Source organism: Narcine bancroftii, chromosome 7 (genome assembly GCF_036971445.1).
Source record: "Narcine bancroftii isolate sNarBan1 chromosome 7, sNarBan1.hap1, whole genome shotgun sequence".
In the NCBI taxonomy this organism is placed as follows: domain Eukaryota; kingdom Metazoa; phylum Chordata; class Chondrichthyes; order Torpediniformes; family Narcinidae; genus Narcine; species Narcine bancroftii.
Window position 1 is genome coordinate 83,378,664 of NC_091475.1, and position 20,442 is coordinate 83,399,105.

General features: G+C 41.9%; 1 protein-coding gene across 4 annotated transcripts in view; it reads right to left on the minus strand.

Annotated features, from left to right (window-relative positions):
* LOC138739087 (LIM domain only protein 7-like) overlaps positions 1–20,442 on the minus strand; it is a 218,083-nt gene that overhangs the window by 156,771 nt on the left and 40,870 nt on the right. For all 4 annotated transcript variants that reach the window (XM_069890547.1, XM_069890546.1, XM_069890545.1 and 1 more), the window contains exon 2: positions 18,270–18,340. In XM_069890547.1, the coding sequence (XP_069746648.1) occupies positions 18,270–18,340 (71 nt within the window). The remainder of the gene's footprint in view (positions 1–18,269; positions 18,341–20,442) is intronic.

A 20,442-nucleotide genomic window follows, 5' to 3' on the forward strand; every position in this document is an offset into this window, starting at 1 on the left:
TGGTGTGGACATATAGTTAAGTTTGCAGTGATGGTCTGTGGACCGATATTGGTAGCTAACTGATCTCCTCATGCAATTATGCAAAGAAAGGGAAGGGAGGATGAAGACAACATAAAATTGAGAGCAGGATTGAAATTAGTAGTAAGGGTAATGAAACTTCCAAATTCTATACTGAGTTTAAGTTTGCCACAAAATATCTAGCAGTGAGAGGAGTTCTTCTGTGAACTGACTAACAGATTATCTGTAATATTCATGCAGCCATATAGACAGCACAATTAACAGAGTATAGGATTGCAAGGAAAAGGAAGATTAATTAGGATCAAGCAAAGGTCACATGAAAGCACTGCCATGGGGTTCCTTCAGGAGGCCTGATGGCTGTAGGGAAAGCTGTCTTTAGTTAATAGTGTGTTCTTCTTCCCAATGGCAGGAGAGAAAAAAGAATGTCTCCAAGATGTGAAGGATTCTTCAGTATGTTTGTTGTCTGCCTTTCCTTGATGGAGATGTAGATGGAGTCCATACAAAAGAAAGAACATTCCATTATTTTCTGAGTTGCATTCACGAACCTTCTGTAGCTTCTTCCAATCTTGAGCAAAGCAGATCCCGACAACACCCTGTGATACCTCCAGCAACTGAGCACATTTGTCACAGTTCGGGTCATTGGAGTTAGCTTCACTTTCTTTTGAATAAATAAAATATCTACTCTTTCAACTTCGGCAGCATTAATATGGATTCCATCTCATCATTTTTAATACAGGGCCCACTACTGTGGTGTTTGTCAGCAAATATGAAGATGGAGCTGTGGATGCAGCCTCACAACTCGCATCAAGAACTACTGTAGGAAAATCGCATCAATATCATCCAATGTAATGGAAAACATGGAGGAAAGCAGCCTGATCAGGAGAGAAACTAAGTTGGTTTCTGCAGGCCTGCTGAAGGGGGCCTTCTAACACCATCTATTGGAGTTATCAGGGTTTGGATATGGGGGGGCTCTAATGGATTGGGTAAAGTTAAAGGAGAGGAGATTGAAAACAAATAAATGTTATTAAAGATTGATTAGAATAAATCAAATTTCTCCCTAATAGGTCACAGCACAAATTCTGTGAACCACTGACCCAGAACAATTAGACTGACACATTTGCGGAAAAAGAACTTAAGACAGCTATCAGAATTTGCCTTGGTCATGAGAAGGCTTTCTCTTTGGACAATGGGAGTAATCATATTGAAGCATGACAAAAATTTATGTCAGCTTAGTCTGAAATGGAAGAGGTCGACTTCTGAAGACTCAGTTCACTGGAGGATTTCCTGGGGCAGATCAAGTGATACACAAGTTGAAGCTATGTTGGTTTATGCAGAGGTGGAGCAGTGACCCAATATCTCAAGTTACTGTAAATGAGGCAAGTTGTCGCCAAGATTTTTTTAAGGGTATTTAATGGTTTAGAAGCCATGGCAAAAACATTAAATAAAAGATTGCTTTGCATCTGTTCAAGACAATTGATACAGATTTAGAATTTACACAACAAACACTGAAGCATTAAATCAAAGTTTCAAGGATCTCAGTTATCTCCAATAGAGAGAATTATTTTTTAGATATTTACAGCCTATAATTACATCAGGATATCTCAGTACTTAAGTGATTAATTGTTGAAGTGTTTGTCACAGTTATAATGTAGGAAATCTTTGTCCAGGGCAAGGCTTAAATACTGAAAGACAATCCAACTTAATGATATTGATGTTGGGATAAATATTGATCACAACATTAGGATAACAATTCTATTTTCTTTCTCAATGCCAAGGACAATGTCCACCTGGAAAACATCTCACCCTAACCCCCACCACCCCCCCCCCCCCCCAATAAAAGTATCTATGCCAATGCAACACTCCCTCAGTAATGCACAGACCATGAACTAAGATTTTGGGCTTTGAATTGAAACCATGATTCAGGATTCTTCTCCTTCAGGAGTACCAAGTATTATGAGCACAGCCATGACTCACAGCACTCACATAGTTGATTCTTCAGCTTTGGAATCTCTCCTGACTCTTCAATGAAGTTGCCATATTAACTTGAGCCCTCATTTCAGACTGAGGGAGTGCTGCACTCTTGACAGATGAGTTGCAAAACGAAAGGCCATTTGCTCTCTGAGGTGAATGCAAGAGGTCACTGTACTATTTTCAAGTAAGAGTTATCTCGGAATCTATTGTCATGAACAAGTCACAAAATTAGTTGTTTTGAGGCAGCGTCACAGTGTAAACAGTCAGGTAAACCACTTTCCAATGATAAAATAAAAATAGTGCATGAAACATAAGGCAGTGTCTTTGTTTGATTGTTCAGGAATCTGATGGCAGTGGGAAAGAAGCTGATCTTGTGCTGCTGAGGGTTCGTCTTTAGACTCCTGTACCTATTTCCCAATGATAGCAGAGTGAAGAGGTAATGGCTTGGTTGGTGAGGGGGGGGGGGGGGGGGGGAGGCTACTTCCTTAAGACACCACCTCTTGTTGTGTCCTCGATGGAGTGAAGTCTGGTGCCTGTGATTTCACAGGCTGAGTTAACAACCCTCTGCAGTTTTTTTCTTGTCCTGAGTGTTGGCACTTCCGTACCAGACAGTGATGCCAATCAGCCAGGATGCTCTTCATGGTACACCTGCAGAGGTTTTTGAGAGTCTTCTGTGACATACTGAATCTCCTCAAACACCTCATTAAGTATAGCCGTTGGAGAGCCTTTGTAATTGCATCGACATGGAGGCACCTGGACAGATCCTCGGAGATGTTGACACCCAGGAATTTGAAGTTCTTGACCCTCTTCATTACCGAGCCCTCGATCAGGACTGGGTCATGTTCCCATGACTCTCTCCTGAAGTCCACAATCATCTCCTTGGTTTTGCTACCATTGAGCACAAGGTTGTTGCTTTGACACTACTCAATGAGCTGATCTATCTCCCTCATTGCCATTTGTGATTCTGCCAACAACTGTGGTGTCATTAGCAAATTTGTAGATACCATTGGGATTGTCCCTGGCCACACAGTCATGGCTGTATAGTGAGTAGAGCAATGAGCTAAGCCCGCATCCTTGAGGTGTGCCTGTATTGATAGTAAGTCATTGAAGCAGCTCCCTCTGTTCTTCTTGGGTACCGGGGTGATTGATGCCATTTTGAAGCAGGTGGGAACATCTACTGCAGCAAAGAGGTTGAAAATGTCCATGAACACTCCTGCTAGTTGGTTGGTACAGATATTCATTTCCTTGCCAGGTAAACACCATTAAGTCATGAGGCCTTGCGAGGGTTCACCCTCTTGAATGATGTTCTGATGTCAGCCTCAGATATCACAAGGTCCTTCGCCTTTTCAGGGATTCAAGTAGACACTGTTGGGTTGTCCTTCTCAAAGTGGGCATAGGTGTTCAGCTCCAGGTAATGAAGCAACACAGCCATCTATAGCGTTTGCCCTCATTTTTTAGGTTGTAATGGCCTCCATTCTCTGCCATAGCTGGCGTGTGTCTGTCTCGGTCTCTAGCTTCCTCCAGGGAATTGCCACTTTGTTTTAGAGATAGCCTTCCGCAGGCCATACCTGGACTTCTCGTAGAGATCTGGATCCTTGGCCTTAAATGCCCTTGACCTGGCTCTCAGCAGGTGGAAAATCCTTTGATTCATCCAAGGCTTCTGGTTGGGGAATATATCCTGTGTACTGCTCTCAATTTAACCCTCCAACATCACAAAATATTACAGGAATCAGATGAGTATTTGAAATGATTGAATGAAATATACTCTAACTATGCCAAATTGGCTGAAAATCTCTGTGGGATGTGGAGAGGATGCATTGGAGAAACTGTTTTTTCAGGGATGATTTTCTTTTCTTGTTCACTTCCCTTCTAGCCCTGTTGTCTCATCAATATTCCTCCTTGTCCACATCACCCAGAGGTTCCAACCCATAATTCACACCCATATTATTGCAGCATCTTCTTGGCCACTGCCATGCGCAATGTTTCTCCTGACACTCCCAATTTATCCTCCCACTATTTCTCACCACATCAGAATGTTATCATGGATCAGCTTGGAAATCTATTGCCTTCCCACTATTCCAGCTTCAGGATTCACTTGGCCCCTCCATCCCAGTGCTGCTGAGAACAAAGTCAAACTTTGCACCTAAACATTATCCTCTTGCTTTTTCACAGGGAGTGGCAGTAGAGTCAAAGAGATCAGGCCAACCTTGCTTTGCATTTTTGCATCCAAAACATAAACAAAACACTGGCCCTTCCACAGTGTAAGACCATGGTGTAAAACAGGGAATCTTCAATCAATATTCATTTTGGTCCAAGTAATGGTGACTGCAGGAAATTTGTATGAAATCCTCTTTCTTTCATCTTCAGTGTATTTGGTCTGGATATTATAGATTTATGTGGAATTGTCACCAAGAATACATTAAAAAAACATTGTCAGGACTCTAGATTCAGTTTTTATTCCCCCATTGTTCAGATGGTGATAAATTTGCCAAGATTGCTGTGAACTTTCAAATCTGCACTCATGCTATTACACTGAACATTTCAGAACCAGAATTTATTGTCATGAACAAGTCATAAAATTCGGAGTTTTGTAGTGAAAACTTTCATATTATAACCATCTTATAACATTACTATATTAAAAAAATTAAAATAGCAGTGCACGAAAAGTAAGGCAGTGTCTCGGTCCATTGATTATTCAGGAATCTGATGGCAGTGGGGAAGAAGCTGTCCCTGTGCCACTGAGTGCTCATCGCTCCTGTACCTTTTTCCCCCGATGGTAGCAGTGAAGAGGGCATGGCCTGGGTGGTGGGGTCTTTGTGGATAGATGCTGCTTATTTAAGACACCGCCTCATGTAGATGTCCTCGATGGAGTGAAGTCTGGTGCCTGTGGTGTCGCAAGCTGAGTTAACAACCCTCTAGAGTTTATTCTTGTCCTGAGAGTTGGCGTCTCCATACCCCCGCTATATTGCATCCAGCCAGAATGCTCTCCACAGTCCACTTGCAGAAGTTTATGAGAATCTTCGGTGACATATTGAATCACCTCAGGCAGCTCACAAAGTATAGCCACTGGTTAGCCTTCTTCATGATTGCATCAACATGAACAGATCCTCCTATATGTTGACATCCAGGAATGTGAAGTTCTTAACCCTCTCCACTTTTGAGGCCTCAATGAGGACTGGACCGTGTTCCCCTGATGTCCACGATCATTTTTATGGTCCGTGAAAGAACTTATTCTGTTGGCACACAAGGATCCATTTATGTAGCAGCCTTAGGTACGAGGACACCAGAAGTGTTTAAATGACATGAATCTGCCAACGCTACCAGTGCTACTTCGCATCATCTCCACAAAAAGAAATATCAAGCCCAGGAATTTCAAATTAGTTTTTTAAAAATGTGTTTATTTTGATGTCTTTTTTCTTTAATGCATAATTCCCCCCACCCCCCCCCACCCCAAAATGAAAACTATTAATAGATATAGAGCAGCTTTAAAACCGTTGTTCCAAGGTATGCCATCAGGGAACCAGAGAACTGGATTCAACAAAATAAAGAGAATACGTTTGGTGAGAATTCAAGTCCACCTCAGCACTTAAATGCCCTCACATATCATTAGCTACAATAACTTGAGAGTCCTTGATTGACATCAAGTGTGACAGGGAAAGCACAATTCCCGAGCCCTACCAGTACACCTTTAATCTTTCATACCCTACCAGTACACCTTTAACTTTCATACCCTACCAGTACACCTTTAACTTTCATACCCAGGGCAGCCAACAATAAGAGGATTTGCTTAAGGTTTTAATTCTGCCCTACAAACACCAGAGATTATTACTTTTCTTTTGGATATTGTTCAAATAACTACTATACCAACGTGCATACTTTTTTGAACAATTTAGTGTCCAAAATAGTTTAGTAAATTACATTATCACTCAGACACTTTAAACTTCACCTGCAGATTTTTTACATATTGGTGAGGTTTTTACTTGTCCCAATGACTATACCCTGATTAGCACAACATTCACATCTAAAATGATCTACCCAAATAAAACCTGTTTCCCTTTCAGTGCTCCTCTCCTGAAGGTGGCAATGTCCTCTGAAATTCAACTTAATATGACAGCATCAGGACAAATACCATTACACAAAAGTTGTTCTGGGAATGAATGAAAATGATCCACAAAACAAGAATGCTCCCTTAGCCTGTTGCACGTTACAGAGTGGATGCATGAAGAGTTCAAGAAAGAGTAGCTGCATGAAATGTGCTTTAAAAAGCAAATTAAATAATATGGAGGTAAAAGAGAAAAATCTGACAGACAGAAGAACAAAGATCGTCTTAGGATCACGACATTTTCTAGTTTGTTTACCTCGATAACACGTTACCATGTGATCAAATAGCAATGATTGCAATTTGTTCTTTTGTTGTCTGGTAACTGGGAGAAAAAAACTGCCACACATACCTCAGAGATAATTCAAAACAAAAGGCTTGGAAAAGGTGGAGGTTCAAAAATATGATGGAGAATTTAAAGAACAAAGCTTCCATCTGATTGCAAATGCTCTGAAATTTTGTTCCCCATACCTCTGATCAGTGGCATTTCCAAGACACAGGACTGGCAGCTTGTATCACCAGAAGCTGTGCATCAAAACTAAAAAAATCTCAAGGCCACATTAGTTATAGAGTTCCATTAATTGACCACTTTCAAACTCTGATCATTGCTTTAAATGTGAATATGTTAAACTCAATGAGAAGAACACTTATCACTGACAAATACATTTAAACATGCAAAGTATAGTGGAAAGGAGTTGATCATTCCCTGACACTGAAGCAAAAGCACCTTGCTACATTCAAATATTGAACTGAGCTGGACCAAAGCTTGCAAAGGGTTTCATGGAAAATTATGGCTGGTGCCTTTAAGAAAAAGTTCAGCGATTCAAGACTCAAAATTTCATCATCTTCTCTTGTAGCACATGGAATTTGAACCCCGGTCCCAATCGCTTGCACTATAACAACGTTGCGCTAACCGTGCCGCCCTGAACTGAATTTCCTCCAAGAATATGCAAGTTGCTTCACTAAAGCCACAAGAACATGGGGACCCAAACTTGAACAACAAAAGGCAGTTTCTCCATTGCAAATGGGGTGAAATGCATCAACTTTAAGAAAAAGTCAATTCCAATTCATGATCTAAGTATTTTAGTCATAACAAATTGTGAACATGTGAAGAAAATTTGAGCTGCTAGAAGAATTTGCAGGTCAGCCAGTGTCCACGGAAGAAAAGAGTAAAACCACAGAAATTCTGGAGGAACTCAGCAGCTCTCGCGGTGTCCATAGGCAGTGAGGATTTATTACCGACATTTTGGGCCTGAGACCTTCAAGGTGTGACAAAAAGCAGGCAGCATCTGAATAAAAGAATTGAAAGGGGAGGAGTCCAGACCAACTGACAAAAGGTGATCATTAGATATGGAGAAGAGATCAGGTAAAGAATTTATATTTGTGAAGTTGGGGGGGGGGGGGGGTGGGGGGGAAGGGAAAGAGGTGGCCTCTGTGAATTCAGAGCTGGGGTAAAGGAGACAGAAAGAAAGGGAAAAGAGAGAGAGACAGACAGACAGGAGGGGAGACATGTTGGGTGTTTGGAGTGGGGGTGGTTCGCTAATGGAAACTGGAGGTCGAAGTTAATGCCATCTGGTTGGAGGGTACCGAGACAGAATACGAGGTGTTGTTCCTCCAATTTGCGAATGGTCTCAGACTGGCAGTGCATGAGACCTTTGATAGACAGGTCGGCAAGGAATAGAGTGGGGAATTGAAATGGGTCACTGGGTGATCCACGCTATTGCAGCCGACAGAGTCGAGGTGCTCAACGAAGCGATCTCCCAGTCTGTGTCTAGGAATCTGATGTAGAGATCCCCAAAAGATCCCCAAATATTCCCCACTCCTCCCTCCTTTGGGTCTACTCCCTCTGTGACACCCTTGTTCAGTCTTACCTCCCACCAATCATCCCTTGGGACCTCCCCCTGTGACCACAGGAGATGCTCCATGTGCCCATACCTCCTCCCTCACCTCCATTTGGGGTCCCAAATAGTTCTTCCAAGTGAAGCAAAACTTTACTTGTGAATCTTCGGGGGTCATCAACTGCATCCAGTGCTCCCGTTGTGGTCTCCTCCACTTCAGAGAGGCTGGACGCAAATTGGGAGATCACCTTCTTGAGCACCTCGGCTCCGTCCACCACAATAGCGTGCATCTCCCAGTGGCCACCCATTTCAATTCCCCGTCCAATCCCGTGCTGACACGTCGGTTCATGGCCTTATGCACTGGCAGACAGAGTCCATCCACAAATTGGAAGTACAGCACCTCATCTTCTATCTGAGCACCTTCCAATTAGATGGCACTAACACGGACTTCTCCGGTTTCCATTAGCCAACACCCAGTCACCACACCCCCCCCCAAACATGTCGCCTTTCCTGTAGCTCCTTCTCTTTTTCTCTCTCCTTTATCCCAAATCTCCAGGGTCTGCATCCTGGGAGGTATTCGCAGCCCATGCTCCTCCCATCTCTCACGCTATAAGCACACACATAGGACTGGTCTGCAGAGAGAGGGGAAAGTGTGACAGTGGCAGACGGTCCATGGCAGGTATGGCCCCCACCCCCCCACCCCCAATGAGTCATCAAATGGCAGTTTGTGCCCCCCCCAACTGCAGTTACCCTAACGTCCCCAATTAGATCTGTACTGACGCTGAGTCCACAGCTTTCCATTCACAGAGCCAAACCCTCCCTATCAATTCTCACCTTTCCTCTCTCCTGGCCTCCTTATCCAACCATCACCTTTTGTCTGCTGGTCTGTACTCATCGCCCTGTCATTTTTTTCATTCAAGGGCCTCCTGCTTTTTGACATACCATGAAGGGCTCAGGCCCAAAACATCAGTAATATATCTTTATCTCCTACGGACACTGAGAGATCTGCTGAGTTCCTCCAGCATTTGTGTTTTTACTACAATCACAGCATTTACAAATGTTCATGTTTCACTCCCTGAAAGGAAATGAAGAGCTGACGTTTTGGGATGAAACCCTGTTTCGAGACATTATCTTGGTTTCACCCAAAATATCTTCCTTTCAAGATCTATAACGTGGGAGCTTCAATCATCTTATATAATTGTTCAGAGAGGAGGCCATTGACTCAATTGATATTAGCTGCACCTTCATTGCCCCTGGGGCAAGAGGTAGATTGCACCAATCTTATGAAAAATAATTGAAGGTGATAACAGTTTTTTTAAAAAGTTTCTGTGTGGCTTTAAACACCAACTTACCAAACCAGCTATGGGTGTAGACAGGCGGTTGATCTTTTTACTGACACCTGGCTTTATCTTGTTAACCAGCCTGAAAAGGAACAAGAATTAGTGATACAAAGGTATCCTCTTAAATATATTGCACAGATGTAATAAATAATCAAAATATCTTTTCTGGTTTCCGCTCCGTAAATGGTTATATGGTATGAAGATCTTTCATCGATGTTTAAAATCACACGTAATTTATGTAGGGGCCAACTTGGTCTTTGGGCCTGTGCTGATCTTGGAAGGTCCCCAGCCCAATCCTAACTCCCAGCATTCAACCTGTAATCCTGTAGGGTACAGCTCTTCAGGTACATAGGTTCATTTACCTTCTTTCTGATAAAATATTAAACTTGCAGGGAATTGGAAGCAAGTTTGGTTCAAAGGAAGCAATATCCATTCGGCAGCAACTTCCATTCAAAGAGATGATTTTGACGGCTAAATGAGCATACATTAAGATAATTGCAAAGGAGGGGTATCCAAGCTTGAAGTGAAGATGAAACCTAGAGTGTGTTCACCTGAACCGAGCCCAACTACATGCATAAGGTTCTGTCACGTGGATGGATATTCTGATTAAACATTCAGGTAGGGGTGCTTTGTGCTGGCCAGGCAGTTTATCGTAGTCAGGATTCCCTTGGTATTACCCCACACATACCCTGATCTTGATCATCCAGCACCTCCATTTTGTGTGGCAAGTCCTTGTTAAATGCAACAAGTCAGGAAATGAACAAAGTATAGATGCACTGAGGCTCAGATGGGTCATGATGGAGTCAGGTTTTAAATTTTATACCCGAGCAGATTTCTTTCCAAATATCAGGCTCTCAAACACCCTCCTGGCGCCCAAACCACAACACTACGACAGAGCCACCAAAGAGCCATCTGTACTACTGCCGAAACTTATTTTTTTGCACTATATGCCAACCAATTGTGAAACTGTATCATTTAATATTTTATTGTATTTTCTTTTCCATTCACATTTATTATCTTTTCCCTCTTTCTTCACGGCATCGTAGTTATACTTGATTTACATTGTCATGTTTTACTAAACTGGGTAGCTGCAGCAAGACTTGCATTGCATCTTGTATTCACCAATAAACTATCACTCATTCAGGTAGAGTTCCTGAATCGAGACTTTGCTTCCAATGAAGAACAGTTTGGGAATAGATCCATTCTGAAACAGAGCACAGAATGAAGTAGTTCGTGGAAGCAACAGACTAAAATCAGGCAACTATACAATAAGCTGCACAGAACAGAAACTGTTCAAGAGATGAACTGATGTTGCATGTTATTTTATGACCGAGAGAGAGAGAGAGAGAGAGAGAGAGAGAGAGAGAGGAGAGAGAGGAGAGAGAGGAGAGAGAGGAGAGAGAGAGAGAAGAAGGCTGGTGTAGCAAGATGGCTTAGAGGGCAGACGTGTGGTTCCACCCTTCCCCAGTTAAACTATTAAATGCCCAATTTTAAAAGTGATTAAAAATACTGTTTATACACTTTGGAATAGTGGAGGATCGAAATGGCTGCAAATGTGAAAAAAAAAATCGAAAACTCAGTTACAGAAGAAATTACCTTACAAAAGTGTTGAAGAATTGAGGCCTACCTATCAAGTTGAAGCCACGGAGTCGTCGACTGGAGTCCCCAAGCCTCAGAGGACTCCTGCCCGGCTAAGTATTACGAGCTCAGTGATGAGCTCGGCCGGTTCCAAATCGCGCACTTGTGAACCCGGGCACGCGGGCAGGCCAGCCGAGTGAGGACAGACACACGAAGGCGTGGCATTGCTTGGTGGTCCGGGGGTGTGCAGTGTAGTGTCGGAAGATGCACCTGCGAGGTCAGTGGTCCTGCCAGACATGCATGGGGCGTCGCAGGTCCGCGAACTTTTGGAGAAGGTGTGGGCTATTGGGGAGCCCAAGCGACAGTGGGCTGATGAGGTCAGCACGCTGTCGTCGGGTGTCCAGACCCGTAGCCGTACCAGAAGAGGACCTAAAGCTTTGGAGGAAGAGGAGAGTTTCAACTTTTTTAGAATTTGAAAAACTGGGGACTGAAACTAAAAAAGGTAGGCCTCAAAGGGAGGTGATGGATCCTGGAATGGATTCTGTGTTTACAATTCTGGAAATAAGCGAAACTAAAAGGAACTCTGTGGTGACCTGAAAGAAAGAGGTTATCATCTGGAAAACCCTGATGGGGCAAGTTTCTTCGGCAAGACACTAACGTGGCTGATTAAAAGGAATCAGTTTATGTCCAGGAACAACAAATCTCTCTTTGAAAACCAACAAGAACTTTCCTGAACAGTAACCATTTACCTTTCAAGCACCAAAGCCTAGTGAACTTCATAAATGTTAAATTCTGTGCACAATATAAGAATTGCCTGTAACCAGTAAACTTGGAGGAATGATAAGTGAGATTGGACTATGAATCAAACAATTTTTCTGAACTTACATACACATGCTCTTAGAATTAGAAGGGGGTTAAGTTCAGTTAGTTAACAATGATAAGTTAAAGTGTGATCCTACTTTCATGTTTAAAGATAATTAAAAGCAACTTTTGTTTAAGCAACCATTTGTCTTAGTGAATATCTATTGCTGCAGGGTTTTGGGGTCCTCTGGGCTCTTAACAGTAGTTTTACTAATGATTCACAAACCAGGCTGCAGAAACTTCCACTCATTAACCAAAGATTGGGGAAGGTGGGAAATGAGGGGGAAAAAATGAAAATATGATTTTGTATCCAGTTAAAAACAAGCTGCCCTTGATGGTGAGAAGATGAGAGCAGAGACTGATTTGCTTCAGTTCTTCCACCAGGGAAGAACTGGTCCAAATCTAATGCAATCACAATGAGCCAAGACAAAGCAGTTGAATGTCATTTAGTGTCTAATAAAATAACCAACAGGTGGCAGAGTGATGCACGGAGTGTATCTGCTGCTCCCAGCTCCAGGGACCAGAGTTCAGTCTTGACCCCCTCCTCCCCAATGGCCTGTGGAAAGTGTACATTCTCTCTGAAACCCCGTGGGTGCCCTCCCCCATCCCAAAGACAGTTTGATGATTTAATTGGCACTTGCAAGTTGCCTCTAGTGTAGAGAAGTGTCAAAAGATTTTTTTTTAAAAAAAGGACACGGACACAAATTGATGGAATTGCTCTACTGGGAACTGGCATAGAATTTGCAGGCCAAATTGAAGGGGACTATTTGTCAGTGAGAGAATTTTGAATCAATTTAAGTAATTAACAATTTTGAAAATCCTTTTTGCTGTATGTGAAATGATATGGTAAACTACCAGGGTATAAATCTTTCAGATACTCTTTTTTCCTTTTCTTGCCAATATTTTGATTTTGCCTCTGATCTTTTAATAAGATTTATATCTTGTGATTTTCTTATACTTCCTGCTGGTCGTTTTTTCAGTAAGTCTGCTCAAAACCCAAATCCTCAAAACAAAATACGAGATGCCGCTGCATCTTGACCATGGTGGATGCAAAGTGAGCATTTCCTCTTGCAAGATAATCCAGACCCAATGGTTATGATTAAAAATAAAGGGTCATCTGTTAAAGAGCAAACCGAAGCAAAATTCTCAGACAATTGAGTCTTTGTTGAAAAAAAAAGTTTTTAAAAGGAGAGCACAAAGTCTTTGAATATCATTAAGGGAGAGCGGAGGAGGCTCTTGGTAGTAATGAAAAGTTGCCAGGGATTACACATCATGCTGCAGAATGGCGGAGCAGGCTCAGGGAGCGGAGTAATTCGCTCGAGTTTCTAATTCTACATGCATCCTCACAACTGTCCTCTTCAGAAAATGTCAACCAAATTTTAATGGTTCCTGAGGTACAAATCAGGTAGAACATAGAATGTAGACGACTACCACACAGGAACAAGTCCTCAGTAGATGATGTTTGCCAAGGTGCAGCGCTAGTTTTTTTTTAGGTGCAGGAGCTCACCAAAAATGGCAACAAGAAGGTCTTGCGAGACCTGCCTTGAGTGGCCACCATGTTGAATAATTTAATAATATGATAGCGTACTGGATGGTTGCACTCACTAATTATCGCAATATATAATATAATAGACAGTAATCATGCATTTTACCAATGTAAAACTAATTACCTACTTACCAGAAATAAACCACTTTTAGCCCCCTAAATTGGGACCAAGTAATCAAGTATGAAAAAAAGAACGTCTTACAAACTATTGCTGTCCAGGCTTAGTCTTCCCCGACACCCGCCCAAACCCTGGCTTCCCTGGCTCCCCCCCCCACCAGCTTCAGCTCTAGCCCTAGCCCCCCACCACCCCAGCTCTCCCTCCACTCTCCCAGCCTTGGCTATTCCCACATTCTCTCTTTCACTTTACTGTTTGTTACTTTTTTTTGTTGTTTTCCTCTCGAGTTCCTCCCTTTTCTTTCTCCCGCTGCTGAGCACGTGCTTTCGTCAGCAGAGCTGTAAGTGGCGCCAAACTCCCCGTAAAACAAAACCCAAAAAATCTGACGTCGCGCGGGTGCTTTCCCAGAACACACTCCCATCCCCCTACCCCCACACCTGCCTGCCTGAAATCCCTGCTGTGTTTTGTATGTGACTGTTGCCACTGCTGTTCAAACCCACTGAAGTAGTTCAAACTCCCCGCTTTTTTGCGGTTTTATTTTAACAAGCGTGCCATTCCCATGCACTCCTCCAGCACTGCACCTCTGATGTTTGCACCATACATGATGCCAAATTAAACTAAATCCCTTCTTCCTGCTCCTGATCTGTCTCACTCCATTCCCTGAAAATACATGTGCCACTTAAATGCTACTACCATGTCTGCTTCCACCATTACCCCTGGCAGTCACCCCTCTGCATCTAAAAAACTTGCACTTTTGTACTAAAGGAAAAAAAAGATGGACTTTATATAGATCCTTCCAAATTTCTTCAGTGGGATCAAGGCATTTTCAAGACAAAGCTCTAATTTCATATTCACCATGACCTGGAATTAAAATCTGAAATAATAAATCCTGCCATTTAAAGTTCAGAACTCTCGTGGGTTTTGAAATCTTATCTCCAGTTAAACAACTCAAATTTCTGCTTACTAAGTTAATAGCGTGTATTAGGAAAGTTGGTGGCCGAATGATTAGTAAATCAGAAATAGAGTAAATCATATGCAAATGAACTTGTATCAAATGAGTTTATTGGCAAAATCCCACATTCATCCCTGTCAGAAAGGATCTTCAAGCACTCGAGCATTGTGAAGGAGTGAAATGCAGACTTTGAAAAAAGTAATATTTTTACATAACTCTCAAGTGAAATCATGTCAACTGCTTAATTTTTAATCCAGGAAGACACCAATAGATGCAAGGGCAAAGGATTTCAACCTTTGGCTATCCACTGGAGAAATTACTTTTAAGTAAAAATGTCATTTCAACCATCTATTCAAATGCAGGGATCATAATCAAACCAAACTACCTTCTCACCGATCATCTGTTGGTGAAGGAGCAGGGGCATAGACGTAATACAATCCTGAACATTACCTAACTACTTCACAAAAACAAAGCAAAAAAAAAAAAAAAAAATCAGATGCTGGAAATAAAAACAGAAAATGCTGGAAATATTCATCAAGACGAGCCGTATCTGTGGAAACGGAAACAGAACTAATATTTCACCAGAGCACTACATGCACAACCAGGTTCAGGCAGTTGATTTCTGGAAGCCTTTCAGTAAGCATACCAGTTTTTTTTTTATTGTACAAATGGGCAAGACAAGTAACACAAGTACAAAGGTTTGTGTCTATTCCAAGGTGGACAGATCCTTAAAGACAGGAAGCAGAAAATTAACCTGGAGATTCTTTTGCAATAAAAAGATTTTGTTGGCAATTGCTCCTTCCTCCTTCGAATTGAATGTGATAAACTTCTCCCTGCAAGTCTAAACTAACAAGTCAAAGATTAATTTGCAACTCAGTGGACAGGACCATTAACTAAAGCTTAGCTCAAAGTCAAATAGAATGATTGACCTGGGAACATCTGGGTGAGATGGAGAGGGAGAGAGAGAGAATTCTGCAAGGCTCATTTCTGTTTCTTTTGTTCATCACTGCAATTTCTAACATGTTCACTATTCTCTCCTGATAAAATAATTCAACTTGATGATTATACACATGATTTAGGGAGGGAATCTATATGTTCACAACCGAAATTCTTTGAAAACTATAGACTTCGATTCAAGGAAGCCTTTAGAAATGTTGTCACACAATCAGTTAGTCCAGAAACAGAGCAGGCACAGATTTCAAAGCTGAAATGATCTGAAATTAGTTTAAATTACTTAAATTTAGACATACAGCATAGTAACAGGCCCTTCCAGCCCACGAGGGCATGGCACCAATCTTTCTTCTTTTTTCTTTGGCTTGGCTTCGCGGACGAAGATTTATGGAGGGGTAATGTCCACGTCAGCTGCAGGCTCGTTTGTGGCTGACAAGTCCGATGCGGGACAGGCAGACACGGTTGCAGGGGAAAATTGGTTGGTTGGGGTTGGTTGTTGGGTTTTTCCTCCTTTGTCTTTTGTCAGTGAGGTGGGCTCTGTGGTCTTCTTCAAAGGAGGTTGCTGCCCACCGAACTGTGAGGTGCCATGATGCACGGTTTGAGGCGATATCAGCCGAATGGCGGTGGTCAATGTGGCAGGCACCAAGAGCTTTCTTTAGGCAGTCCTTGTACCTCTTCTTTGGTGCACCTCTGTCACGGTGGCCAGTGGAGAGCTCGCCATATAACACCCATATACCCCAATTAACCTACAACCCCCATACGTTTTGAAGGGCAGGCAGAATCCAGAACAACCAGAGGAAATCTGTGCGGACATGGGGAGAATGTTGAACCTCTTTACTGACAGCACTGGATTCAAACCCAAGTCCAGTTATACCAGAGAAAGCTGCAAAGATTTAGCTCTGAACAACTTGGCAAGGGATCAAATGCTGAGCTTCGCAGGCCATTTTGTTCCTTATGAAATTAATTATCTTTCAAAACATCAGGTTTATAAAGAATGCAATTGTGGGGATTTTAACCAGGCAAACAAAGTGAAGTGACAAATAATTAAGAGCTAGTGATCTGAAACTCTGACACCATTTCCCTCTTCACCTGACATTGGCTAGCCTGCCAGGTAACAAACTTGGAATGTTGGACACAGACGAGAATCGATTTGGCTCGACCAGCTTTCACTTATTACTTTTCAATACAGAGACAATTCTCTCTATCTGGTGCTCTGCAGCGATCTGCTCATTCCTTGAAGCCCACAAACCTAAATGTAGAGACCATTATTCTCCCACCCCCAGAGAACACTATTTTCCTATACTTATAACAAAGCTCTCTCTTTTTTTTCCCCTCTTCCCCTTCTTATCCATCTTTAAATCTTTATATATACATTATCTTTACTTTATGTTTTTTACATATTTTTGTATATTTTCTTCCTTCTTGTCACTCTCCTCCTTTCTTCTCCTATCCTGCAAACATTCAGCAAATTCTTGGGCTTTCTTTGGGTCAGAGAACAGTCTATTCCATTCCCCAGGAATGAATACTTTGAGTACTGCTGGATGTCTTAATATAAAATTATACCCTTTCTTCCATAAGATTGTTTTCGCCGTGTTGAATTCCTTCCTCCTCTTTAAAAGTTCGAAGCTTATGTCCAGGTAAAAAAAATATTTTTTGTCCCTTATATTCTAACGGCTTATTGTCTTCTCTAACCTTCTTTCTTGCCTACTCCAGTATGTTTTCTCTTACCGTATATCTTAGAAATTTCACCAATATGGATGCTTTTGATGTGGTGACGGTTTCGGTACTAGCGCTCGGCATTAACCTTTTCTTTTACTTGCGCACTGCGCAATTGCGCACCTCTTCGCGCATGTGCAGTTGTGCACCTCTTCTTGGCTCGGAGAGCCACTTTTGAAGTCCGCCGGTCGGGAGGACACCGCTCCTCTGGGGACTCATCAACACCAGTGATCGACTGCTCCTCTCCATGGTGGCTCTCTGCTCCGACATGCAGGTAAAGCCTTCTTTCTTCTTCAGTGATTTTCCTTCTTCCCTTTTCACTGCTATTCTTACTTTTTCTCTTTTTGGTGCCATCTTCTGTCTCTTCTCTGCAACTTTATCTTTCTCTTCCTGTATTTTATGTTTATTGAGCTCTGTTTTTTTCACACTTTTTTTTCTTTTCTCTGGAGAGAGCTGGCTCCAGCCGACCAGCCACTACTCCATCACGTGACCCCCCACCCCCCCATTCTTCAAGAATGTTAAAAATCTTCTAACTCAAACCCATTTTTATGCCTATCTCCATTTCTCTTGATTCATTTACTCTCCAAATCTATCAATCTGATTTTATTTAAGTCATTGACCACGCCTCCACAGCACTCCAGAATTGATAATTTGGAAGATTCACCAACTCGGAGTAAAGACATTCACCTTAGTCCAAAATTACCTTCTTCTTATTTGTGCTGTTGGGTTGAAGAGGATTCCGTCCGCTCAGAGAAACATCTCTCTGCGTATTGAGCACTGCAAGAATTCTCAAAGCTTCAAGGAGATATAAACGGATAGAGCTTTCAAGTATGAAATGTTATCCTATTACAAATGAACCCATTAAATATTTGCAATCTAACAATCTTCTTTTTCTGTGGCTAATGATCTGTGGGAACCGGCCGTTTTACTGCTCTGTGAAAATGCTACTTCAAGAGGGAAGATATAGTCCATAGGTAAAAGCCAAGGTCCAGGATAAGAAGTCCACTGGTCCCTCACCTCCACCAGTGGTTGTATTCTGGGTTCGATGTTAAAACCACCGACACAACCTCTGGTTGTCTTCAGTCTGTTCCATTTCGTTGGGTGGGCACAGAAGACAGAATTGAGCAGGTGATGACCCATGGAACCCCAAGCATCAACTAGCTTAATATTCCATTTCTCAAGAGTCCCCACATGAAGACTCACAGAACCCGTCTTCCTTCCTCCCTGTTCCAGGAAACCAATGAAAACAGCACCATCCACACAATTATCTATTTTGGTACATACTCGCAGAGCAGGACTCCATCCTCCAGAGCTGATCGAAAATCTTTTGGCCCAAATCTCTTCCCAGTAACTTCCTAGAAAAAATAAAGTTGAAAACCAAATTAGTTGAACATAAAACATTTCAAAATTTTTAATCCTAATGTAAAATTATCAAATATTACCACAAGAAAAGAGGTATCCATTGCATATAAACTCAGAAGCTGCATTAAAAATTAAGAATAAGTATTTAATAAGATACCAGTTTGAGATGATCTTTGTAGGTCATAAAGGCTGAGTGATTTCAGGTATCGTTAATACAGTCCATTATAAATGCAAATACACAATATGCATGCAAAATCCAAATTATTGAGAAGTCTAATGTTTCACTCATGGGAAAATAGATCATTATTTGAATGCAAATCCCTTTTGATAAGCATTGCTACTTGAAAACACTGGTCAAAAGCAAGATCTTCCTCTAATATGGAGTTTTGGTTAAAATTTATTCAGCTTGTAGTTTTCAGTCAAAAGTCTAAACAGGAATATCAGTCCAAGTCAGATCAGCCAAGGAGGCATTCAGGGCTTGCTGTATCATTGTCAATTAATCAAAATCAGCCTTAGAGCCAATAGCCCAACACTTTGGCAAAGAATAGGAGGGGGAGTATGAGAGACAAAATGGGAGCCTTGAGAAACAAGATGGCAGAAAAAACACCATTAAATTCAGTGAAACATTTCAGAGAATGATGACCACAATACATTGCAAATGAACTTTGCCGACCTTTGCATATGTTGCGCTCATAAAATAAATCAAAAGCAATGTGCTGGTTGACAAAATATTCAGGTATACAACTAGAAGTTACAGAGTTTACAATATTACACATTTGAACTGCAGAGTGATTCCAGTAATGGGAATTCGCTTGGTGCAGGATGTTCTCTTGCGAATTTGATCTATTTTTTTTTTTAAAAAAAGATAACAAGAGAAAGTACTTTCAGAAGATCAGAAATTTCAAGGCCTGATAATCCATAAAACACCATTCTAATGCTTTAATCCAGAATAGGATTTGATTTCTTCAGAAGCCATTTCAATTATTATTCCACAGTTTTCTCAATTTCTAAGGAAAAAGTGGTTCCAGAAATAAGGATTGGAGAGCAACTAATTTGCCTTGCAAATTGTTAATTTGTGTTGAGTATATGATGGAAAAACCAGTATACTTTCTTTCATTTTCAAAACTTTAATCTTTCAATAGATTACATGTTAAAATTTGATTGTGTTGTACAAAGATGAAATGCAATAAACCATAGGTGGAGACAGAGTAACATTTTATTGAGAAGAGTCACATTTACTAAATAATTAAATGTTTATCTAGTGACTGCTTTGTAATCCCATGGCTTACTACTCCTCACTGATTATCAACACAGGTACACCCCAAGGATGCCCGTGGTTAACCCACTGCTCTACTCATTCGACACCCATGACTCTGTGGCCAGGCACAATCCCAATACTATCTCTAAGTTTGCTGGTGATACCACCGTTGTTGGCAAAATCACAAATGGCAATGAAGAAGCGTACAGGGAGATAGATCAGCTCGTTGAATGGTGCAATGACAACAACCTTGCGCTCAACGTCAGGAAAACCAAGGAGATGATTGTGGACTTCAGGAGGAAGTCAGGCGAACACAACCCAGTCCTCCTCGAGGCCTCACTGGTAGAGAGGGTCAAGAACTTCAAATTCCTGGGTGTCACCATCTCAGAGGATCTGTCCTGGTGCCTCCACGTTGGTGCAATCACAGAAAAGGCTCTCCAGCAGCTGTTTTTTTGTGAGACATGAGAGGAGATTCGGTCAGTCACCGAAAAGACTCAAAAACGTCTTCAGGTGCACCATGGAGAGGATTCTGGCTGGTTGCATCACTGCCTGGTATGGAGGCACCAACTCTCAGAACAAGAATAAATTCCAGAGGGTTGTTAACTCGGCCGGCGATATCACAAACGCCACACTTCACTCCATCGAGGACATCTACATGAGACTGTGTCTTTTAAAACAAAAATCAGCCTCAAAGACCCCCACCACCCAGGCCATGCCCTCTTCACTCTGCTACCCACGGGGAAAAGTTACAGGAGCCTAAAGATGAGCACTCAGCGGCACAAAGACAGCATCTTCCCCGCTGGCATCAGATTCCTAAATGAATAATGAACCAAAGAC